The 26063-nt window shown below is 45.1% G+C and overlaps 1 protein-coding gene and 1 long non-coding RNA gene across 2 annotated transcripts in view; both read right to left on the bottom strand.

The window, feature by feature from the left end:
- Positions 1-25838, bottom strand: part of LOC147621528 (mitochondrial import inner membrane translocase subunit TIM22-4-like) — a 52989-nt gene extending 27151 nt beyond the window's left edge. The window contains exon 1 of the mRNA XM_086824291.1: positions 25561-25838. Within this exon, the coding sequence (XP_086680417.1) occupies positions 25561-25699 (139 nt within the window). The 5' untranslated portion in view covers positions 25700-25838. The remainder of the gene's footprint in view (positions 1-25560) is intronic.
- On the bottom strand, positions 23439-23889 carry LOC147621529 (uncharacterized). The gene is made up of 2 exons (XR_015269892.1): positions 23757-23889; positions 23439-23665 (listed from the first exon to the last, which is right to left on the bottom strand). It is a non-coding gene; the product is annotated as an uncharacterized LOC147621529 (long non-coding RNA).
- Positions 25839-26063: the final 225 nt, after the last annotated feature.

Here is a 26063-nt window from a genome sequence, read left to right as displayed (position 1 = left end):
CATCTACATCTTCAAAGGAGCTACGTTTTTTTACTGTGGAGCTGCATTTTCCATTGTGGACCTACGTTTTCTGTTGAGGAGCTGCGTTTTCCACAGAGGTGTTGCGTTTTCAGCCTGAGATCTGCGTTTTCAGATCTCAGCCCCGTATTTTGGTGCTACAACAAAGTTTTAACCCAGGGGAGTCATTTCTTACCTTCCTTTTGGTTTCCCACCCTCCCATCCCTTCTTCTCCTTCCTTTCTCTTTGCTGCACTCAGCTTTCGAGGAGGAGTTTGCTGATTTTCTGATCAACTCTGTTGAAGAGGAGGATTCTACTGCGTTATCGGAGATATGGCTTTTGGTCATAGTCATTCTTCTCACTCGGGGATTCTCTTTTCTTCTCCCCGATCCCAAGCCCCAAATTCACAGGGTTCTTCTTCCCAGCTTCCTGTTTCTCTACCTTATTCCCAGATTCCTGCTTCTTTTCCTTCCATATTCCCCGCCACCACCACTGCTCTTGTTACTCCCCTCCCACAAACCCTCATCCCAACCCCTTCCCATGTGCCATCCTATTCACCCCCTCAAGTGAGTGATTCCATGAAGCTGACTGCTACCAACTACCATACTTGGTCGTTTTATACGCAATTGCTTCTTGAAGGAGCAGGTGTGTGGCCCTCTGTCACCACTCCTCACTTGGTGGATCCCGCGTTTCGTGGAGTTCTGGATGCACGGGCCCATCTCATCATCATCCATTGTATGACACCATCTATCCAGGCACAATTCATACCTTCCCGGAGTGATGCCAATCAAATGTGGAATGAGATTCAGAGGAGGTTCAGGAGAGTATCTTCTGTGAAGATTGCTAAGTTGGAGGCGGATCTTGAGAAGATTACCATCAGTGACTCAGATAATATCATTGATAAGATTGGGGAATTCACAAGGATCAAGAGGCAGCTTGAGGAGTATGGGAGCTCAATCAACAACCCGATCCATAAACTGCTTGGTAAGCTGCCATCCTCCTTTGACTCTTTCAAAGATCACATCTATTTCCGTGATCCTCTCCCCCCTTTTGAGAAAGTCGTGAGTTATCTCCACGACTAGTGCATGCTTCGCGGAAAAGGCAAGTCAAAGTCTGCTTTTGTTGCCTCTAACAAGGGCAAGGACAAAGGCAAAGGCGGAAAAGGAAACTCCAACAACAAGCAGAAAGTCACCACAAAGTCATCTTCTGACGACGACGATTCTGACAGCAACAAGGGTTCCAAGATGAAGGAATCTTGTGAGTTTTGTGGCCGACTTGGTCATTCTGAGGCCAAATGTAACGGGAGGCGGACACGTGTATTGGAATCGTATAAATGTGAACAAGATTCTGAGCACTTAACACTTGAGCATTACAACCACAAAGCTGAAAATGACAGTACACCACATAAAGGGGCCGATGATAGGCTGACCCCCCCCCTTTAGGTTATATTACCAAAAGAGTCTGCAAAGTACAAGATTACGGGTGCCTGGGGATTCACCACCAGCCTGCACCTGATTCTTCCAAATACAACATGAATGAATACATTTCAAACAAGAGAATCTGTAGGTACATCCGCCCTACACACAGGTACATCCGCCCTGCACAAGCCTCTTCACAGGTACATCCGCCCTGCACAAGAGTTTCACAATCCTCACAGGTACTCCGCCCTGCACAAGATGTAAATGGATCTTTAGGCCCTATTTCCACGCGAGAAACTGATCCAGAAACCTGTGTTCTCCGCGAGCAAGTGTTCCCAATGCTTGCCCTAAACACCTGTTACACCAGGAATCCTTGAGACACATCCATGCTCACATATTCCATTGCTGTCCGGCCTGTTTAATGCAATAACCAGTCCAAAACAGCAGCTTTCCATCGCGAGAAATCCACCTGTAAAGGGTCCTACAGCCCTGTGGAGGTCCCTAGAGCTGTCCTGTATTGTCCAAGTTGACTTTGGACACCTGTAACCAGCCCAAAACTCGCAATAACCAGAAAATACAGGTCTGAAATTTACCAACCAGCCTTTTAGAAGAGTGTGGGGATCATTATCCAAGCTTGTGTGAGTCCGGGAAGCATGCAACCAGCCCTGTAGCAACTCCAAAAGCTTCAACCAGCTCTCCAATGTGTTGAGTTATGAATAAAACAGCCCAAATGGCCTCTTGAAGGAGGCGCCTTTCTCTAGTGCCACCTAAGAGGCTTGGTGGGTTCACAAACAGGCTGACAAGTGTCCCCATAAGGTGTCCAGGTAGGTGTCCAGCCCATAGAGCTCCATTTGTCCTGTTTGTATAAGTTTAGGTCCAACCAAATGGGAAATGGCCATAAGCTGTCTGGACTTCATTAATTTTGGTCCAACCAAATGCGAACGCATTATAAGTTGTCCGGCCACTTATTAATGAGTGTGGACCTGCAAACCAATAAACTTTAGTAGTAAATGAAATAAGCTGTAAATTGAGTGTGGACGCACTTACCACCTGCAAAACCCATAAGCCCACAGTTTTAGGCCCAAACAGGTGTGCACACACGCGTCCACAAGGTGCCCGGGCGTCCCCGGTCCCTCGGACTTCACAAGCCAAAATAACAAGCATTGTCCAGGCAGCAAGACAATGTCACACAAAGTAAAATAAAGTTATGGCATGCATCATTTATGCATTGTGCACATGTAAACTTGGAGAACAACCTATCATCATTCTTGTACTTGAAAATATTCCGCTTGCCATCATAACACACCATGTGTGCATGGCCGGAATCCACACGGGCACCGCCCGAAAGTCCACAAATGTCCTGCCATGTCCTTGGACTCATATGCATCCACTCATATGATCCATACACATGCCCAGGTATAATACATACATGCATCCGCATGTTTCTAGGCCTGACACGCATCCGCATGTCCCTAGAATATAGGGATTTGTGACATCCCCCCGGCTTCTAATCAGTTGACCGCAACTGAAAAGCCTCCAGATAGGCCTTCAAAAGATCTGGGTAATCCTCGAAGTAGGCCTCATCCATCCATTTTGCATCCAAAGCTGAATAATTCTTGAACTTCACAAGGTACCTACGAACAAGTTTGCCTCCCGCAAGCTTTCGTTCCTTGTGAAAAACAATCTGTTCAGGTTGAAGAATCTCTTCCAGCTCATCCACCTCGGGTGGGTCTTCCAAAACCGGCTCAAACGGTGTCGGTCCCACATAAGGCCTCAATAGGCTCACATGAAAAGCATTATGCATGTTCCAATGATCTGGGAGTACAAGCCGAAATGCAACATCATTGATCTTCTCCAAGATCTGAAAAGGTCCATAGTACCTGTTGGAAAGTTTAGGGTACTTTCCTTCTTTCCCTGGCCTCTTCCGAAGGCGTGCCTTTTCAAATTTCAGCAAGACCCAATCACCTTGTTTGAATTGTACATCCCTTCTATGCTTATCAGCTGCCTTTTTATTCTTGGTTTGAGACCTCTCTATGGCTGTCCGTACCTGTGCAAATGCAGTATCCAAGTCTCTGACATACTCATCTGCTGCAAAAATCTCATCCTTTGTACGAAGGATGGGTGGTAGTACCACCTTGCCATAGATAATCTCAAAGGGCGCCTTGCCCGTAGAAGTATGTACCGTATTGTTGTAGGCAAACTCCACAAGTGGTAAATACTTCTCCCAATCCGATTTGCGGTCAGATACATAAGATTTCAGCAAGTCGAGGACGGCTGAATTTGCTATTTCACTTTGCCCATCTGTCTGTGGATGGTAAGCTGATGAGAAGTTCAGCTTTGTACCCATATTGTCAAACAATGCGCGCCAGAATAAGCTTGTGGTTCTAGGATCTCTATCCCCCACAATAGATTTAGGCATGCCATGGTGTTTGAATATCTGTGCCAAAAACATCCTAGCCATATGATCTGGCTTTATTGTCTTGCGCACGGGAATGAAATGTGCCTGCTTGCTAAACCTGTCAATAATGGTCCAAATAGCATCATTTCCCTGTGGCGTCCTTGGCAAATCCATAATGAAATCCATAGCAATGCTTTCCCATGGTTCATTTGGTATAGGCAAAGGCTGAAGCAATCCAGGTGCTTTATGTCGCTCAAACTTGACCTTTTGACATACCATACATTCACGTACATATGCTTCAATATCTTTGCGAATATGTGGCCAAAAGAAATACCTCTCCAAAGCTTGTGCTGTGGCCAAAATGCCTCTATGACCTGCATATGGAGGAGCATGACACTCATCCATAACCTTATGGCGAAGGTTCTTTACCACACACATACGATTTTGCATCATGAGATATCCATCTCTTATGACATAAGATGGGACAGCAATACCCTCTTGCAAATCAGCCCATACATGTGCAAAATCCTCATCCAGATGATAAGTATTACGCATATCCGATAAGTCCTCATGGTATGCAACTGTAATAGCATGAACCTGTGGTCGTCTAGATAAGGCATCCGCCACCACATTCTTTTTCCCTGGAGTGTGTAAAATCTGAAAATGAAACATTGAGAGGAAATTTGCCCATCTCATATGCTTCTCTGAGAGCTTACTTTGAGTCAAAAAGTATCTCAAACTTTGATGATCAGTTTTGACCATAAAATCAGCCCCTAAAAGATAGTGTTTCCAAATAGTAAGGGCATGAATTACAGCCAACAACTCCTTCTCATAAACCTGTAAGTGAAGCTCTGCATGTTGCAAGCGTCTGCTCTCATAGGCAATGGCATGTCCTTCTTGGTTCAAAACAGCCCCTATGCAGTCCCCACTTGCATCACATTCCACGACAAAAGGTTTGTGCAAATCCGGAATAATGAGTATCGGTCCCGAGATGATTGCACTCTTCAACTTTTGAAAGGCATCTCTCTCTTCTTGTGTCCATTTAAAGATTGCTTTCTTCTTCGTTAAATCATGTAACGGAGCGGCAATGAAAGCAAAATGCTTGACGAACCTCCTGTAGTAAGCACATAAACCAAGGAAGCTCCTCACTTCATGGACTGATTTCAGCTCTGGCCATTCTTGCATGGCTTGTATCTTTGCGGGATCCATGCGCACACCATCCTTTGATACAATGTGACCAAGATAGTGAATTTCTGGGAGGAAGAATTCACTCTTTTTTGCATTTATGTAGAGCTGATTTTCCTTAAGCTCTTTAAACACAATAGCCAGGTGCTCATGATGTTGGGCTTCATTCTTTGAGAATACAATAATGTCATCAAAGAATATACCTGTGAACTTTCTATGCTTTCTGAACACCCTGTCCATCATCCTGTTGAAGGTAGCGGGTGCATTTGTAAGACCAAAAGGCACCACCAAAAACTCATAAAGACCAAAGGCTGTCCTGAATGCAGTCTTGTGTACATCTTGAGGTGCCACTCTCACTTGATGATACCCACTCTTGAGGTCTATTCGGCTGAAACATGCCGAACCTTCAAGCTTGTCCAAGATGTCATCAATGCGCGGAATGGGAAACCGATTCTTGATGGTTATCTTATTGAGGGCACGGTAATCAACACACATCCTGTAAGTACCATCCTTCTTTTGAACAAGAAGTACCGGCGAGCAATATGGCGAGGAACTAGGTCGAATCAAACCCTTTTCCAAAAGTTCATTCACCTGTGCCATAATCTCTTCTTGTTGACTAGCACTCACCCTGTATGGTGGCCTATTAGGTGGAGAGCTACCGGGAATTAGATCTATACAATGATCTTCCGGCCTCTCTGGTGGCAACCTTGCTGGCAAAGCATTTGCAAAACAATCTTTGAACTCATTCAAAAAGTTAAGCTTGTCTTGATCTAATGCACTAACATCAACACTAGAATGTTCAATGGTATCACGTACAAAAACCAAGTAAGAACAAGCTGATTTCTTTATTGCCTTATTAATTTGTACATGGCTTACAAGAGGTATGGTACTTCCAGTAGTACCAGCATCTATAGAGTGCTCACGGCCTCTATGTACAAAGCTGATTTTCTTCTCTTTGTAAGCCTTAACAGGCTCTAAACGGTGATGCCAGGGCATCCCCAACAAAACATCACAACCTGTAAGAGGAGCCACTAGAAAGCTCTCATAGTCGAGGTAGTCCTGTATATGTACACGGAGCTTACCAATGACCGGAGTTACATCAACCTGTTTGCCCTCAAAGGCGGCATCTGCATTCATTTGCATTCCCATGTCTTCCACATTAAGACCTATGGCGGCAGCCATCTGTACGGATATAAAGTTATCTGTGGAAGCATCATCAAAAAGAAACAAAGCGGGCTGATCCTTCAATTTGCCCCAAGCCTTGCATATGACTCTACTCTTGGGCTCATGCTCTGTATTACCCTGCACATCGGGTACAACATTCACAAGAGGTTTTTGCACATTAGGCTCAGCATTCTTGGGATTCTGTGGGCATTTAGGATATATATGATCTTTACTGCCACACTTAAAGCATTTTCCAGCCTTCTTGTACTCTTCCAATTGCTGTTTTGAGAGCCCAAAATTGTGGCGTTTACCCCCCGGCTTCTTTTCGGAGTCATCCTTTGCATCTCGGCCATCTTTGGGAGCATTCTTAGGTGGCTGTCCACCCTTTTTCTGGTCATAACCAGCCCTGAATTTGCTCTTGTTTTGACCTGCAAATGGCTTATTTGTGGGTGCTTTTATGTGCAAGTTCTCCGCAATCATGGCTGAGTGTATAAGCTCTTGTATGGTCTTATTTGGGTACACTCCCAAGCTTTGTTGGATGATGTGATGGAGCCCCGATTCAAACTTTCTCTTCTTCTCGTCCTCTCCAATCTTCATGAAGGGAGTAACCTTGAGAAGGACTTTCCAAAACTTTGCTATGTATGAAGCAACGGACTCTCCCTCATCTTGGGACAGCCAGTCCCACTCCTTGCGTACATCCTTTGCAAAGTTTGGTGGTAAGAATTGATCATAAAACTGAATTTTGAAAGAAGACCAAGTTGGGGCAGCACTTCCATCAAGTATTTTTGCAAGCCACCAATCACTTGCCGTATCCTTGAGATGCATTCCCACATGCCTGAGCATAGACTTTTCCGAAAAGTCTTCATTGCAAAAAGCTATCTCAAACTGTCTAATGAAAGCAAGTGCTTTGGTAGAGTCCATCCGTCCCTGAAAGTTTTCAAACTTTACATCCTTGTCACCGGACTTGAACTCTCGAGGCTTCTTCCTTCTATATACATCCCTATGTACATCCTGTTCATCTGCATGATGATGATGCCGCGATGAAGATTCGCGATCCCTCTTCGTTCTCTCTTGAGTCACACTCTCCAAATGAGTGGAAAGCTCAACACGAGAACGGACATGTCTTCTTGGAGCAAAGCGGGAATGAGTAGAGGATCCCTCATCCTTACTCTTCTCTTGACCTGCATCAAGCCTAGCACCAGAGACTCTTGTCCTTTCAGCATTTGGCACTTGCTGTGCTCTTTCTGCTTGTTGTGCATCATGTGCATCACCACGGGCAGCCATGAGGGGTGGCTTCTTGAAAGCCAAACTACCATCTGCTTCAGTGTATACATCACCCTTAACCATTAGGTATGCAAGTGCAAGCTCTCGGGGTTTCTCAACATCCATTTCCTTTGCAATTGCTTCAAAAGTGACTTCATGGACCCAAGCCTTTGCCTTCGCAGCCAACACCCTTTGTACATCCGGGTCATTTTTCAATGACCTAAGCTCTTCGGTTTCAGCCCTATAGCGTCGCACTTGACGCCTCAAAGATTCCAAATCAGAATGCATAGTGTCATGAGTACCTGCATCTCCATAGACATCATTGCCTGCAGCATCTCTTGCATCCCTTGTACCATGAAATTCACGGTCCTGTGTGTTCTCCACACTGTCAGAAATGTGGCTGTCCATGACACTCAAATCAGGTCACCACTTATGATTCCAAGCCTCAGACCGTTTTCCAATGAGGGGAAAAACTGAGCTCTGATACCAATGTAACGGGAGGCGGACGCGTGTATTGGAATCGTATAAATGTGAACAAGATTGTGAGCACTTAACACTTGAGCATTACAACCACAAAGCTGAAAATGACAGTACACCACATAAAGGGGCCGATGATAGGCTGACCCCCCCCCTTTAGGTTATATTACCAAAAGAGTCTGCAAAGTACAAGATTACGGGTGCCTGGGGATTCACCACCAGCCTGCACCTGATTCTTCCAAATACAACATGAATGAATACATTTCAAACAAGAGAATCTGTAGGTACATCCGCCCTACACACAGGTACATCCGCCCTGCACAAGCCTCTTCACAGGTACATCCGCCCTGCACAAGAGTTTCACAATCCTCACAGGTACTCCGCCCTGCACAAGATGTAAATGGATCTTTAGGCCCTGTTTCTGATAGAATGTGCACCGGAAGAAGGGAAAGTGGAAACACAGGAGGGAGAGAGAGAGAAAGATGGAGAGGAAACACAGGTGAGAACCTGCTCTCAATATCATCATCAAAAGGAATACATGTCCCGAGCAAGAGGGGAGAACCTCGTAAGTGAGGGACTGCAGCTAGACAAGCTAGGCAAGCAATGCAAGCAGTGCAAGCAGTGAAAATATGAGGGAGGCATGCCGGCTATATATACCTCTACATGAAGGCAGCCGACTAGGGATAAAAGACCTCCACGACTGGGAAAAATCCCAAGACCATAAAATGGGGAATAAATATGGGTAAAATATGAGTGAGGGGTGACCAGCCCCTCTGACTAACATGGTCAGCCCTAGAGGCTAAAATAGGACACCAAATAGGAAGCCAGCAAGTAGGGGATGATGTCTAACACCCCCTCTCAGCACCGGATGCTGAGCAAACTCCAAGAAGCCAGAGACGCCGTCCTCGATCAAAGATGAAAGACTGCAGAAACAGGTACCAAGAAAGCTCCACAAGCAATCTCCTCAGCAACTCAGCTACAAAAGCAACAGAACAAGCTGCCAGGTACACCGTTCCTCTGGAAGAAAACAACCATATAGGCTGCGACGTGCTGCTCCAAATAATGGTTCCAAACCCAAGTGTAAGAACACTCCCCGAAGTCGAATGTCGTGTATCCAGCATGGAGAAGGTATGAAAAACCTCAAAACCAACCAAGATCAGATCCTGTATATAATCAATCCTGGGAGAAGCAAACTGCTCCTCACTGGAACCCTCAAAAGAAATAGAGTCAATCTGCTCCAACTCTGTACCAAGAGTAGCCAAATGCTGTATAAAAGCATCCTCTGAAAAGGTCGGCATCGCAAGATGTAAAGACTCTGTAGAAAATATGGGGTCCATCTGCTCAAACTCCATAACATGAGTTGCCCAATGCTGTACATAAGTACACGCCACTGAGGTGGGCATCGCAAGATGAAAGGACTCCACATCCCCCTCTGAAAAATGATATCGTCGGACTGGTACAAGCCCAACCTGATTCTGATCCAAATCCAAAAAACTCTGAAAGTACCACTGTGCCCCAGGCACGGTTAGCAACCACAGATCCAAAGCATCCCACCGGGTCCAAAAAACCATCCTCCAAAACAACAAGCCATTAGAACTGGCAGGGGGAGGGGCATCCTCAGAAGCATCACAAAGAGATGCAGAGATAGACTCCTCACAATGAGGAAGGGAAGCAGGAATATAAACTGCAGTGGTAACAAAGTCTTCTAAAGCATCACGGATAGCAGAAGACTGTTCCAGAAGTAGAACCAGATCCCAAGAATCAGCAACAGATAAAAGATCCATGTGAAAGGATCATACCGCAAAAAAGGGGAAACACCCTCCTTGTTCTGCAAATGCTGCAAAGAACACAAGCTCGGACAAAATAAACTCTGCTCAGGATCTCTGAGAAGATCACTGCTCTCCTCCAAATAACTATAAACTCCTGTCAAAGAAGAATGTCTCCACAGATACAGCACAGCTCCCGAAACTGATCCTCAAGTGAAGTAGCTGGAGAAAGGCCCCCTCTGAGTGTAGAAAACTCCTGTGGGAAGCATAACGCAGCCAAAACACTGCTATCCAGCAAAAATAGCACTCCACCACCAACAGAAGGCAAGGAACATGTAGAAACCGGGAAACCGTGTAGGCCAGGAACAAAACACAGGTATAGATGCTCCAAAATCAGCAAAACACTGACTGAAATCAGAAATTCAGAATCCTCCTCAAGTACCAAACTGACTCCAAAGCCACAATCCAATCAAGAAACCCCCTCTGCAAGTGATCTGTGTCCACTGGAGAAGAAAACGCAGCCAAACAAGGGCTACAAACCTGAAAATTCAGGCCAACCAGTGTCCACACCTCCTATGAGGAAAAACGCTGAAGAGAAGGTACCTTCGGGTCCAACAGATGAAGCCCAGTTGAAGGTAGAGCTACCAGCAAGATCGGTTCAGAAAAAACGCAGCAACCATGGCTGCAAATCTGAAAACGCAGAGGTATAAGGGGCTGAATATGGAAACACTCTGGAGAAATAGGTACACCCAAGCCTCAGATCAGCAAATCAGCATCAGAAACCTGTAGAAGAAAAAAACGCAGCAAATATGCTGCTGTTGGCCTGTACAAAACAAGCGACCAGCACTACAGGGGGGGTATGAATGCTGAGAATTGCTGAAAACTGCTGTAGACAGCCACCTGAAGAAAAACGCAGCAACCTATGTGCTGTTGTCCTTGCTGAAAACGCAAAAACGCAGGTCTGTCCAGGGGCAGAAAAAACGCAGATATGAAGAGGTATAGGAGGGAGCATCCAACGCTGAAAATCACCGGCGCTCTGATACCATGATAGAATGTGCAGCGGAAGAAGGGAAAGTGGAAACACAGGAGGGAGAGAGAGAGAAAGATGGAGAGGAAACACAGGTGAGAACCTGCTCCCAATATCATCATCAAAAGGAATACATGTCCCGAGCAAGAGGGGAGAACCTCGTAAGTGAGGGACTGCAGCTAGACAAGCTAGGCAAGCAATGCAAGCAGTGCAAGCAGTGAAAATATGAGGGAGGCATGCCGGCTATATATACCTCTACATGAAGGCAGCCGACTAGGGATAAAAGACCTCCACGACTGGGAAAAATCCCAAGACCATAAAATGGGGAATAAATATGGGTAAAATATGAGTGAGGGGTGACCAGCCCCTCTGACTAACATGGTCAGCCCTAGAGGCTAAAATAGGACACCAAATAGGAAGCCAGCAAGTAGGGGATGATGTCTAACAGTTTCCACGCGAGAAACTGATCCAGAAACCTGTGTTCTCCGCGAGCAAGTGTTCCCAATGCTTGCCCTAAACACCTGTTACACCAGGAATCCTTGAGACACATCCATGCTCACATATTCCATTGCTGTCCGGCCTGTTTAATGCAATAACCAGTCCAAAACAGCAGCTTTCCATCGCGAGAAATCCACCTGTAAAGGGTCCTACAGCCCTGTGGAGGTCCCTAGAGCTGTCCTGTATTGTCCAAGTTGAATTTGGACACCTGTAACCAGCCCAAAACTCGCAATAACCAGAAAATACAGGTCTGAAATTTACCAACCAGCCTTTTAGAAGAGTGTGGGGATCATTATCCAAGCTTGTGTGAGTCCGGGAAGCATGCAACCAGCCCTGTAGCAACTCCAAAAGCTTCAACCAGCTCTCCAATGTGTTGAGTTATGAATAAAACAGCCCAAATGGCCTCTTGAAGGAGGCGCCTTTCTCTAGTGCCACCTAAGAGGCTTGGTGGGTTCACAAACAGGCTGACAAGTGTCCCCATAAGGTGTCCAGGTAGGTGTCCAGCCCATAGAGCTCCATTTGTCCTGTTTGTATAAGTTTAGGTCCAACCAAATGGGAAATGGCCATAAGCTGTCTGGACTTCATTAATTTTGGTCCAACCAAATGCGAACGCATTATAAGTTGTCCGGCCACTTATTAATGAGTGTGGACCTGCAAACCAATAAACTTTAGTAGTAAATGAAATAAGCTGTAAATTGAGTGTGGACGCACTTACCACCTGCAAAACCCATAAGCCCACAGTTTTAGGCCCAAACAGGTGTGCAAACACGCGTCCACAAGGTGCCCGGGCGTCCCCGGTCCCTCGGACTTCACAAGCCAAAATAACAAGCATTGTCCAGGCAGCAAGACAATGTCACACAAAGTAAAATAAAGTTATGGCATGCATCATTTATGCATTGTGCACATGTAAACTTGGAGAACCACCTATCATCATTCTTGTACTTGAAAATATTCCGCTTGCCATCATAACACACCATGTGTGCATGGCCGGAATCCACACGGGCACCGCCCGAAAGTCCACAAATGTCCTGCCATGTCCTTGGACTCATATGCATCCACTCATATGATCCATATACATGCCCAGGTATAATACATACATGCATCCGCATGTTTCTAGGCCTGACACGCATCCGCATGTCCCTAGAATATAGGGATTTGTGACACCAAATGTTTTGCCAGACAGGCTGCTTCCCGCAAAGCTAAAGCCAAAGCTAAAGCAAAACAGGGTCCTCCTCCGATGGCTCAGACACTTCACCCACGACAAATGGTTCAGATACTTCGCCAACGACAGAGGAGGGTACGAAGTCTCATGCTAAGATAGCTTTTCTTGCTGTCTATGATCCCCCTGTTCTTTCATCTTCACAGGAGCAGGATGAGTCCATCCTGGTGGTCACAGAGGAGACTTCTGATTCAGAAGTCAATGCCCTATCCACAACAGAGGATTATTTACAGGAGTTTCTGATAGAGACCTTATCAGTTCCTCTAATCCCTTTGGATGAGTATCTCCCTTCCCTTGTGTTGTTTCATGCTGATGCTATTATTGCAGATTTTCTCTCGTCTCTTTCAGAGAAGGATAGTGGTTCTTCTATTGGGCAGGTGGATGATTTTGCCGAGATATCCTCACATAACCTCGAGCTTCCTACTTTGGTAGTTGCTTCTCCGTCCTATGTTTCAGAGGAGGCATCTTCCACTATCTTGGAGCCTGTCCCTACTTTGAACCTGGCAACTTCTACTATCACTGATGATCAATTTGTTCCAGTGGTTGTTTCATTTCCTTCTTCTTCAGAGGAGGAGTCTACTTCGGTCCCGATACTTGTTGCATGTGCAGAGGAGGTACCATCTATGGTTCCATCTCTTGAGGGCTTCTCTCTTCAGATTGATCCTATTGTTCGTCTTCGATATCTTCTCGATCTTCTCGTGGCTTCTTCCAAAGACCTTCTCGGTATTCAGATGTACCATATCTTCGCGAGCTTTGTGCCTTTTATGAGGAGGTTGTTCCTTCAGGCTCTTTGGAGGTATTTCTTCAACGTGCTGGAGTCGGTCCCGTCCATCTAGCGCTGAAGAGGAGGTGTTGGCATTATCATCTCCAGATTGGGCATATATGTGCATATTTCATGCTGTATCAAGCCAGATTTATGAGGCCATGCATTCATCTTATTTTAGATATTTTTTTGCTATTTTTGTCTATTTTTTAGACATTATTTTAGTATTTTTTGCATAGTTGGCCAGCCCACTGTTTTTATACTGGCCGACTAGCTCTTGTTGAACCTATAAATAGGTGGCTTGGGTTCGATTCATTAGCACTTCATTATTCAGCCATTGCTGTTGGTTGTATGTACCTACGGGCAGCCCTCGTGCTCTACTTCAGCAGATAACAAGTTTTCTACTTCAGTTCTTTTGCACATGTGCTTCTTTGCAAGATCTATTTGCTGTTTTTTCTGTTTTACAGCTATTCTTTCATTTCCGTTCACCTCGTCACCTCCAGAATTCGACATAGATCGAGTATTGCCAAAGCGCCATTGTGAAATTCGCTATCATCTGGGATATTTTTAGAGCTGAAGATTGTGAAATTTTTGGCTTTTGGATTTGGGACATGTGGCAAATAAGAGGCTAAAAGTCAGACAAGTGTCCTCACACTAGTCAATTCAGCTCTACAAATGGCATTGTAGCATTTTCTTACTTATTTGAATATGAGAGAGTTATCTCTTGGGCGAGATTGAGCTTCAAGCACATTTTTGGAGGCTGAAAACTCTGATTTTTCTCCATTTCTCTTCATTTCTAAGCCCACCATAGCCATATCTAGCTGGGGGAAGATGATTTCCACTACTCTACACCATCTTGCACACCCCGGATGGCTGTTTTTTCAACAAAACAATCCTAAAGCTTGCTGAAATTTCTGGTTTTATGCGATATACAAGCTTTTGTACTAGTTTATGCCCTCATGGATGAACCACATGGGCTGGTTTACAGGTTTTGGCACTCGGGGATGCGACAAACAGGTTGTTATATTGGTTTATGCACTCATGGATGAGCCACATGTGTTGGTTTACAGGTTTATGAGCTCATGAATGAACCACATGGGCTGGTTTACAGGTTTTGGCGCTCATGTATGCAACATACAGGTTGTTATACTGGTTTATGAGCTCATGGATGAGCCGCATGTGCTGATTTACAGGTTTATAAGCTCCTGAATGAGCCACATGGGCTGGTTTACAAGTTTATGTGCTCGTGGAAGAGCCATATGGGCTGTCATACAAGTTTATGCGCGTATGGAAGAGCCATGTGGGCTGTTATACATGTTCGTGCGCCTATGGAAGGACCCATATTGGATGAAGGACACATTTATGGTTTATTGGCATATATGCTATGAGAAGTGCCACATGTGAACATGGGCTAACCAAGGGCACTTTTCTCCCTTTGGGTTTTTCCCCTTGGATATTAGGTGTGAGAGGACACCACACTTATTTGATTGTATTATGATATTGTGGAGTCAACTCCCTTGCTCCACATATCTTGTATCCATCTACTTTGAGTAGCAATCACTACCTCTCACACTCTCTTGAGAGCTTGCTGTTGTGTACCATCTTGGTGTGTGTGTGTCTTTGTTTCTCTAAAACCCTAATCCCCAACAGTGGTATCAGAGCTAGGCTGCCCCCCTCTGCCCATGCAATTTCTGGCGCCTTGGTTCCTGCGTTTTTCCGTCGCCCTGCGTTTTTCCGATTGACGCAGTCCGTCTGGCTCCGTCGCCTGCACAGTCAGTCCAGCATTGCACTTCCATCGCTGTCCATCCGTCGACCACCGCTCCGCTCAATTGGCCTGCACCGCCCTTTCTCGCCGCCGAAACGGGCAGCGATAGTGGAGAGGGCTCCACCACCGCCCTGCCAACAGGTGGCGTGTTGGCAGGGCTCGCATGAGAGGAGGCGCTCCCCGGCAAGCGTCGTGCAATCCCGTCCATCGACATTGCCAGTCACCTCTTCCCGCCTGTGATCCAATCGCCTAGTCTGCACGCTGTTCGTTGTCCAGCTGCGTCTCTCTCTCCCGGTCGCCATTCGCTATCTTTGCACCCCGTCGCATGCTCGCTGCCTCCTATACCTTCAGGGTCCATCAGACCCAGTGGATCAAATCCAAGATCAGGCTTTGTTTGGAAGCAAACGATAGCTGCTTGTCAGCCTTTACTGGCTTGCCGGAGGCAGCTTGCACGCCCATAGAGAAGCGCTTGGAAGAGGAGAGCATCCAGAGAGCCCTACCGCCCAAGAACTACTAGCCAGAGCAATCAAGAAGTAGTGGCAGGAGCAGTGGTCAAAGAGAGAGAAGAAGAGAAAAACGCCTTAGAAGCTACAGCAACCCTTCAAACTCAGGTAATTGTTCTTTGATTCAAATCAAAGGGCTTCTGTGAATTCATTGCTTCATTGCAACATTCAAGTACAGGCAGCATTAGGGTGCAAGATTCAGGAAAAATTGGGGGATTTGTCAGAGTTTGGGGATTTTTTAGAAATTGCACAATTGCATTTACAGGACACACATAAAATTGGGGCTTTCGTGAAATCATTGCTTAATCGTAAAATTGAACCTCGTTGGTACACATATTTTTGGGGCTTTTATCAATTATGTGCAATTGACACATAAATTAGCCCATTGGTGCTCAAAAATTAGGGGATTTTTAGCATTGCAGCCTAAAATTTGAGACAAAACATTTGCGCAGGACATTGTGGTTGTTTGGCATTGCACTCCGGTGCATTTTGGATTTTCCCTGCGGGTGCTTTTTACCGCATATTTGGTTGCACGTGTTTGCATATCTCTTGGTGAAGAGATTTGAGCAAATGGCTGGAAATACGACCAACATATTCAGAGTTTTGTCCCAAGAGGACAAATTGGATTGTAGTAATTACTCCCTATGGAGTTTCATGGTCCGACATCTACTTGTGGCCAAAGGATTATGGGGTTATGTCAAGTGAAGATGTACGTCCTGTTGACATAGCACCTAACACGCCTGACCGTGGTGCTCAACAAGCAATAGCGCCCACTCCTCCCTCACAGGAGCAAAAAAGATGGGATACTCGAGATGCCCAAGCGATGGCTTTGATTGCTTTGTCAATAAAGCGATCAATCATACCGCATATTCGATCTTGCAGGACCTCACAGCGAGCTTGGGATGTACTTGAAACCATGTATCAGGCAAAGAATGAGGCCAGGGTTACATTTCTCAAGAAAGAACTTGAGAACTTGGACATGAATGAAGGTGATAGTATGGCTGATCATGTTACGAAGATCCAGGCTCTTTGGGTGCAGCTGCTCAACATTGATGAGGTCATTTCCGAGAAGGAGTTGGTTTCCAGAACACTATCATCTTTGCCAGAAACCTACTTGAATTTCCACACATCGCTCACTCTATCTATGCAGGGTAACCCTGAACCAATCTTGTTTGTAACCCTGAACCAATCTTGTTTGAAGAGTTGGTTGGTTTGTTGCTACAGGAGGAGCAGAATCGAAAGAACAAATCTTCCAGCATGCATGGTGATGGGGCTTTTGCTGCCCAAGACAAGGGCAAGGGAAAAGCCAAACACAATTTTCAGCCAAAGGCTGATTCAGGACAGCCTTCACAAAAGGCTAAAAACGATGCAGGCAAGCCCAAAAAGAAGGGCAAATGTCACTACTGCAAGAAGCTAGGTCATTACTTGAAAGAGTGCAAAAAGAGGCTTGCAAAGGAGAAGAAAAAGGAAAGTGGCATGGCTGTAGATTCTTCTTCATCACTTGCAAGGAAAGATGATGCATCAGTGAATCTTGTGCAGGATGAGTGGACTTTCATCACTTGCAGTTATGATGCATCTTTGGAGTATATGTCTCTCAGTCTCAATGAAACACTCGACACATGGCATTTTGACAGTGGTGCTTCTAAACACATCACCTCACAGAGGGATTTGTTTAAGAAGCTTATGGTTGCCCCAGAAGGCAAGCAGGTAACACGTGCAAATAATTCTTCTTATCCAGTTCAGGGTGTTGGTGAGGTGATCCTCACAACAACAGATGGTGCAAACTTATGTCTTTCAGATGTATTGTATGTGCCGGGGATTAAGAAGAACTTGTTGTCCTTCTCCTCTTTTGCTAAAAGAGGATATGTAGTCAACGTTGAGGACAACAGATGCATAGTGAAAGACCGTGAAGGTGGCTATGCATTGGTCACTTCCGGCACATTGTACCATGGGCTATATCAGCTTGACAGGTTTAACAGGAGAGAGCATGATGCTCATGTGGTTACCACTCTTACACCTGCCATGCACGAGGCAGAATTGTGGCATGCCAGGTTTAGGCATGTGAATTATGGCAGTTTGATGCTATTGCAAAGGCATAATATGGTAAAGGATATGCCTCATGTAGAGCTGCCACCAAAACATGTATGTGAAGGGTGCATATTGGGTAAAATGCACAGAAATGCATTTCCAAAAGATGGATCAACAAGGGCTGTCCGGAAATTACAGCTTGTGCACAGTGATGTGTGTGGTCCTATGAGAACACCATCTTTTGGAAAGCATCTATACTTTGTAACCTTTATCGATGACTACTCCAGATTTGCATGGGTGTATCCTTTGAAGGCCAAATCTGATGTATTTGCATGTTTTCAGCATTTTGTGACACAAGCTGAAAATCAAACAGGTTGCAAAGTGCAGACCCTCTGTACAGATCGAGGGGGGGGAATACATATCCATTGCTTTCAAAGCATTTATGGCAGAGAAAGGCATAAAGCATCAATGCACGATGCCATATTCTGCTCAGCAAAATGGTGTTGCGGAGAGAAAGAATAGGTCTTTGATGGAAATGGCTAGATGCATGGTTATAGGCAAAGGATTGCCTCACAAATTATGGATGGAGGTAATAATGTGTGCTACACATGTGTTGAACAGATGCCCTACCAAAGCATTGAAAACCATCACGCCATATGAGGCCTGGCATGAAAGGAAATCTAAAGTTGATCACTTTAGAATTTTCCGATGTATAGCATATGCACATGTACCTCAGCAGCAGTTGAGAGGTAAGCTTGATGACAAAGCTACTAAATGCATATTTGTGGGTTATAGCAGTGGCAGTAAAGGCTACCATCTCTTTAATCCTTCCACATGAAGGATTTTGGACAATAGAGATGTTGTATTTGCTGAAAACTCAGACCAGCCATTGGCTGAATTTTTTGGACAGCCACCTTCGGGCCCACATAACATGTTTGAAGGACTTCTCCCGTTGGGAATTGATGGTGTTACAGATCAGCCATCAACTTTGCCCAATGGACAGCATTTGGGTGCTCCAAATCAGCCCATGAATGAACTCATTACACCTCAAAATGTGGCGGCAGCAGTGGGGCAAGAGCGGACAGCAACGGAGAAGGCTAGAGTTGTGCCTCGTTGGCTGCTCCGTACTTTACAAGAGAGCAAACTTACAGCTCCACTTGGTAGCAAGACACGGGCTGGTTCACGTAATGCAAGAGAACACGCAGATGTTGCTTGCATGAGTACACTTTGTGATGTAGATGAGCCAGATTCATTTGAAGAGGCTCATGAAGATGAGCATTGGATACAAGCCATGCAAAATGAGATGGATTCTATCAATAAAAATAGCACTTGGAATTTGGTAGACTTGCCTGCTGGCAAGAAGCCCATTGGCACAAAGTGGGTTTACAAATTAAAAAGAAAGTCTAATGGTACCATTGACAGGTACAAGGCCAGGCTAGTAGCCAAAGGATATGCCCAGCAAAAAGGCATTGACTATGATGAGACTTTTGCACCCACTTCTCGTATGGCCACAGTTAGATGTGTTGTTGCATTGGCTGCCCACCATGGATGGAAAGTGCATCAATTGGACATAAAATCAGCTTTTCTCGATGGGGATTTGCAGGAAGAAGTGTATGTAAATCAGCCCATAGGTTTTGTGTTGCATGGTCAAGAAAACAAAGTATGCAAGCTTCGAAAAGCGCTTTATGGTCTCATACAAGCTCCTCAAGCTTGGTATGAGAAGATCCATAATTATTTGACCACACAGGGATTTTGCAATAGTCCAACACAGAGCACCCTCTATGTGAAAGAGGATCATGGTACTTTGATTATGCTCATTCTTTATGTGGATGACATGTTGCTAACTAGGAATGACATGGATAAAATTTCAGCATTCAAAGATGAATTGCATTCGTCATTTGAGATGACAGATTTGGGATGGAGCCACGGCTGAAATTGAGCATGTATGGTGTTGGAGAGCCTTTTGATATGAGTGTTTACAGCCAAGCAGTGGGCTATCTCATATATTTATGCAACACACGCCCAAATATTCAGTTTGGGGTTTCCCAGTGTAGCAAATTTATGCACAACCCAGGTACAAAGCATTGGCAAGCAGTGAAGCGGATATTCCGCTATCTTCAGGGCTCCCTGGATCTTGCGTTGGTATATCCCAAGGGGGGCAGCTTGCAGTTACATGCTTACAGTGATTCAAACTGGGCTGGTGACTATGATACACGACAGTCCACCAGTGGGAATTGTTTCTTTTTGGGACATTAATGCATATCATGGCTTAGCAAAAAGCAACCCATTGTTGTGTAACATGCAACGGAAGTCTTCGTATTGGAGGATCCTGGCACACATGCTCACACCGTCTTCTGTATCCTGAGTTTCGCGAGTTTAGCAATCCACTTTAATACTTCAAGCTTTAGAGAGATATGAGAGAGAGAGAGAGAGAGATGAGAACTGTACACCGTATGGGATCCCGAATTACCCACTGAAGGGGCCCCTATCCCGTTACCGAGAGAGTATTTGCTTTATTATCTTTAAAGAGACTGACGGTGTAACTGACGATAAGCCAAACGCAAGAACTCTGAAGACCAAGTGTTGGGCTGAACTGTGCACTGCTATAGAAGCACCAAAGATGTCCAATCTCAAGCCTATGCACTCTTCCCAATGGTATGAGGGAGGGATGCAAAGCTAGGGCTGAGAGAGGGGCTGTTTGGGACTGTTTTAGACTGTATATGAATGCTGTAAATAAATGAGAATGCTACGTTTTACCTTCACCAAGTGGTTGGAGCAAAACGATGAATGGATGAATGCTGAAAACTGTATGGATGCAGAAAACGCAAGATGGACTGAAGGCTGAATGCTGAACTGCTGCGTTTTACTTGCAGATGGCTGAATGCTCATGCATTTGAGACACCTAGGGCTGTAGGAGACAAACGCTAAAGAGAGATGGCTGAAACTACAATCGCCCGATGATATCTCGGTTCCTGCAATGGTCTAGATGCTATGCATAAATGTTGTGCAATATGCAAGATGCTTTTTGATGCAAACCCTAAGGTTTCTACCAACTGTATATGCACGAATGCGTCTCTTTAAGTGGGTTAAGGGACTTAGACTGACTGACTGACTGACGATGGCTGAGAATGACCTACGTAGCTCGTGCCTGACTTATCCTTTACTAAGGATATACAATGGGGTCACGGCGTACGACAAATATCATCCTACTGGGTTCTAATAATGTACAGATGTTGCACTGATGATGATGAGCCAACTTGTCACCATGCACTGCAGTGCAGAGTGCATGTGACATGTTGCCACACCTACTTGTGAGGCTGAGTACAGGGCAACCTTTACAGCCACAGTAGATTGTGTATGGCTAAGGAGATTTATGACTGATCTTCGTGAGTGTCAGCAGACACCCACCACCATACTCCCTGACAGTCAGAGTGCTATAGCCGTGGCACGAAACCCAATGTTTCATGCACGCACTAAGCACATAGAGATTCATTATCACTATGTGAGAGAGAGAATTCATGCAAGGGAGATCACATTATCTTACTGCTCTACACAGGACAATGTTGCAGATCTGTTCACGAAGACGTTGCCTCGAGAGAAGTTTGAAGCTTTCTGCAAAGCTTTAGGCTTACTCTCCTACAGGAAGTGATCTACTATCGACCTTGTACAGGTTCACATTGCCACTACAGGGGGGTTTATTGGCATATATGCTATGAGTTATGCCACATATGCTATGAGTAGTGCCACATGTGAGCATGGGCTAACCAAGGGCACTTTTCTCCCTTTGGGTTTTTCCCCTTGGATATTAGGTGTGAGAGGACACCACACTTATTTGATTGTATTATGATATTGTGGAGTCAACTCCCTTGCTCCACACATCTTGTATCCATCTACTTTGAGTAGCAATCACTACCTCTCACACTCTCTTGAGAGCTTGCTATTGTGTACCATCTTGGTGTGTGTGTGTCTTTGTTTCTCTGAAACCCTAATCCCTATGCAAACAGTCACCTTGAACACTCCTCCAGACATTGTACAATTGCTTTTACGGGAGAACGAGACCATAGAGCCACATATGCTATGAGTAGTGCCACATGTGAACATGGGCTAACCAAGGGCACTTTTCTCCCTTTGGGTTTTTCCCCTTGGATATTAGGTGTGAAAGGGCACCACACTTATTTGATTGTATTATGATATGAGTCAACTCCCTTGCTCCACACCTCTTGTATCCATCTACTTTGAGTAGCAATCACTTCACACTCTCTTGAGAGCTTGCTGCTGTGTACCATCTTGGTGTGTGTCTTTGTTTCTCTGAAACCCTAATCCCCAACATGGTTGTATATGGATAATCCGGCATCTCCCATGGGGAGAGTAAGGCCCTCAAAGCTTGTACATGATATTTTCTCCTTGGGTAATAAAACACTCAAAGGGGGAGGGTCGGCCCATTCTGGCCTCTATGCAGTGTTATATGTGCAACTTTTATGTTCAGCTGTGTGGATTGTTTAATGGCTGTGATTAAATCCCGAAATGTTTAATTGTGCTCGTGGTAAAGCGATGCACGCCCACTCCCACGCTTCCCGGGCGAGTTACAGGTCTTGCTACCGCATCTTGACTGAAGCTGTCGCCTCCCAAAAGGTAAAGATGTTGTCTAGAATGCTCCAATCCTGAACAAAGCCAATCTGAGTGTCTGTGGATCAAGTCTGGAAGAAAGAACTGAAGTCTCCTGCTGATGGCGTTGGCCAAGATCTTATAGGCTATTCCTAGAAGAGTGATGGGTCTCCACTGCCAGATCTCCAATCTGTCACCACCCTCCTTGGGAATCAAGTGAACCAAGCCCTCTGAGAGCCTCTCTAGCATGGCCCCTGTGATCATAATCTCATTGAAAGCAGCTTGAAGGCCGCCTTCCATGAGGTCTCAATGGAGAAGAAAGAAAGAGACTGGAAGCCCGTCCACCCCCGGGCATTTGCCTTTGGGAAGTGCCGTCAATGCCTCCGCCAAATCCTCAGCAGTGAATGGTGTCAATAAGAATGACCGAAGAGAAGGGAGAACCACCTCCCTCGTGTGTCGCCAGACCCTCTCGCGTGCATCCACCACCTATGGAGATACTAGGGCACCTGTGATGAGGAGAGATCGAAAAAAGTCTGTGGCGATGGCTCTCACCTAGGGGGGGATCTGAAACAATAGCTCCATCCTTGCCACGCAACCTAGAAATACCGTCTCTCCTCCTGGGGGGCCCGGCCATCTCAAAGAAATCCCTTGTGACTCTGTCGCCGGCCTAAGTCCAAAAAGGAGATTGGGTTTATCTTCGGATTATGAAGCAAAGACTGAAATAGGTGGGCAAGCGATGCCCTAGGTTATCGTTCAGGAGCTTCGGACCTTTTCCTATCCAGAGAAAGATCCAAGGTGGAAAGGTACGTAGTGTACGGCACGCTATCAGTACGTACGGAACGTACTTCTGTACGGAACAAATTTTAAGGTACGTAAACAGTACGTACCATTTGTAAACAGTCCTAGAAACCTGAATATTTTGTAGACATAGCAACCAAAATACTTAAAATAAAGACTGAACCTCATTACTTAAAGTTTAAATCAGTTACCAAGACCATTACACAATACCTCATGTCAACAGTCATAGTGATATAAGCAAGAACCATGAAAGTCATAGATGATAAAAGAGAGTACAAATATCATGTCTACAGCACATGTCCTGGTCCACAAGTGCAAAAAGCAAAACAATGAAACACTACAATTGTCTAGACTCTAGACGCAAGAGTCTCAAATCTCATCATCAGATGAAGATGATGAGTCTTCTGAAGAGAGCATGCCTCCATCATTGATACCATTGCCCTCTTCATCGAACTCTGGCCAGCAACAACAAGCTCCAGTGCATCCTCGTCATGTGCCTCGGGAATCTGAGTGTGAATGAGTTGGACAGCCTCATTTGCACGCCTCTACTGGGTGCAACGAACTGGAAGCTTTCCCCTGCGAATGCTCTCTCGTCTCGCAGAGCCTGGATCTGGAGCTGCCTGGCGTAGAGGAATGCTGAGAGATCATGCACGTGAGCGGGTCACACAACGATCCACACTCTCAAGCTCTCTATGTAAAGCTCTCAAAATCTCATCTTGCTCATCTCTAATCTGCCAATCCACAAGCTCCGGGCTGGGTTCATCTACCAATTTGAGTAGTGTTGGATCAACCTGTTTAAACATGCCACAAATTGCATATTGGATATTCATTGAACTAGAAAAAAAATTCTACTTCTAAGTTCTTCGTGAGTCCAATTTATACCTGCTTCGGTGACCCCAAAGCATGGTAGCTTCGCACGAGCCTCATGTTAGCTCTGCAGTACACCAACTTCTCTAATTGAGAAGTACTAAGGCGATTCCGAATCTTGGTGTGTATAAGAGAGTATGAGCTCCAGTTCCGCATGCCCAAATTCACCTTATAAGACAGTGCAATTTATAACCTCATGGTAGTCATCCACAAGACAATAAACCATCAACTCCATCATGCATAGTATGGACTAGATACTACGACATCCCCACTAATGTCATCAGTGCCCAATAGTGGGTGTAGAACTTGGTATCAATATATGCTCCCACACACACACCCCACGCACACACACATAAGAGCATACATTCATACAAAGGTCTGTGTACTGAGTTTCTGTCAGAGCTCCGGAGATGCACGGTAGACTCAGTCATAATGAAGCCTAGCACTAAGGATCATAACAAATAGAAAGAATTATTACAACAAAACGGTAGTTGATAGGGCATATGCACCACTAAAGATAGAAAGAATTAACACAATATCATCTAGCTGCAACTTGGACGAAAACTTCACAATGTGAAATTTGCATGTCCGCTAATACATGAGGTGACTACATAGGAAGCCAAAGGTTATGGTTATTTTTGACTTGGATAGCAAGGAGAAAAACACAACTTGGAAGGATTGACTTTCTTCAGTGGCTACACCAGCTAAGCTTGGTGGAGAATTTCAATTTTCAAAGCACACAAGTGAAGGCAATGGATGCAATGTGGCAAGAAAAGGTCGTGTAAGGCTATTTGCATACATGGTTGAGCATCAAAGGACTAGCACTAAAAGACTTTAGACACCGCAAATAAATAAACCTGCCGTAAATTGCTGAATAGACCAGCAACGGGACAATGTTGATAATTTTAAACTTTCTGTCCTAATGTGCACAGAAAACTGTGACTATGCATTATGTTCACACTCAATTGGTGGGTGGCTACCCAAAAACCCCTCTGCTGGTCAGCCTACTATCTTATCAAGTTGGGCTGCTCACCTTGCCCACAGTGCCCAGCTGTTCTCACCAAACTCTTTTGGCTGTCATTCCTGCTGTCCAATGCCTGCCCAGGCATGTGAGCAGCTTGCCCTCAGTGGAGCCTATCTGCAGGAAAGGAGATGGATGCCTTGCTGAGGAATATCATCACCTTATCTACCACTAGAAGTGCAGCCATCCCAAGCTGCATGAATTCTTGATATCATAAAGCAAGCGGCGAAGGTCCTGAGTTCAAAACTCCTGGGACCTGCATGGACCCCCTCTGGAGGATGTCTGTATCATCTTCACTGGCTTGTATCCTTTAGATCTTGGTGGTGATCCATTTCCTGATTGACCATGAAAATCAGACGTAACTGCTCTTGCCTGACCAAACCAGTTGGGTCTAGTCTGTCCTAAAAATTGGAGCTCACAAATGCAAGGTTGGCTAGAGGTTACCGATCTGGCCTGTCGTAAAGTTATGTCATATGCACCGAAGATTAGAAGTGTGTGCATGTGATTGACAAGTACAGCTGTATAGAAATTATGTACCTACATACCTTCACAACTATTTTACAATCATAAAATGATGTCGAATTGTTTTTTTCGGTTTCCTTTTCTTAATCTAATAATGAAGCTAATTGCAGCCTTGAAACTATGGTAACTCGTGCTTAACGAGAACTATGAAATTCATTTTTCTCAGGTTCTTAAGACCTAAACTGTTTTATTTTATTCAAAAACGCCATAAGAGTAATGTGCAGGTTATACATTCATGTGGCTAGAGAAGCTTCACATGGAGAAGAGAGGGCTTACCTCCAACTAAGCTGAGGACACTGCGAACTGCGCAATTGTCCATCATTTCCTGCGCTTTGATCTCCTCAAATGAGGGCATTTTGAAGTCCGGCTGCTGAGGCCCCGGCTGCTGAGGCGGATCGGGCTTGGACTGCTCCATCGTGATATCAACACCTTACTCCCAGAAATACACGCGCGCAGGCGCGTATACGGTATACGCGAGGGGAAAACCAAACCCTCGCTTCACTGTACTCAACCCTGCGCTAAACCCCTGAACAGCGTATATACCTTAAAAGACAGAAAGTTTTCCTTACGAACATTAATGATTAACGATTTCAAAGGTTTTGTTACGGTTATTATATACCTATGCGATGTTGGAATGCACCACCAAGTCTTTCTCACAATCGCCAATTGCTACTTGTAACCACTATAGTGTTGGTCTGTGTGTGTATAGCCTCTTAAGGTGTCCAAACTTACTTGAGACCTACTCCATATGTGAAATCTCCAAGATAACCTTAAATCAT

Source organism: Cibotium barometz, chromosome 30 (assembly GCF_041138505.1).
Source record: "Cibotium barometz isolate CiBa-2024 chromosome 30, ASM4113850v1, whole genome shotgun sequence".
NCBI lineage: Eukaryota > Viridiplantae > Streptophyta > Polypodiopsida > Cyatheales > Cibotiaceae > Cibotium > Cibotium barometz.
The sequence above is the reverse complement of the archived record's forward strand: the minus strand, read 5'-3'. Positions and strand labels throughout refer to the sequence as shown.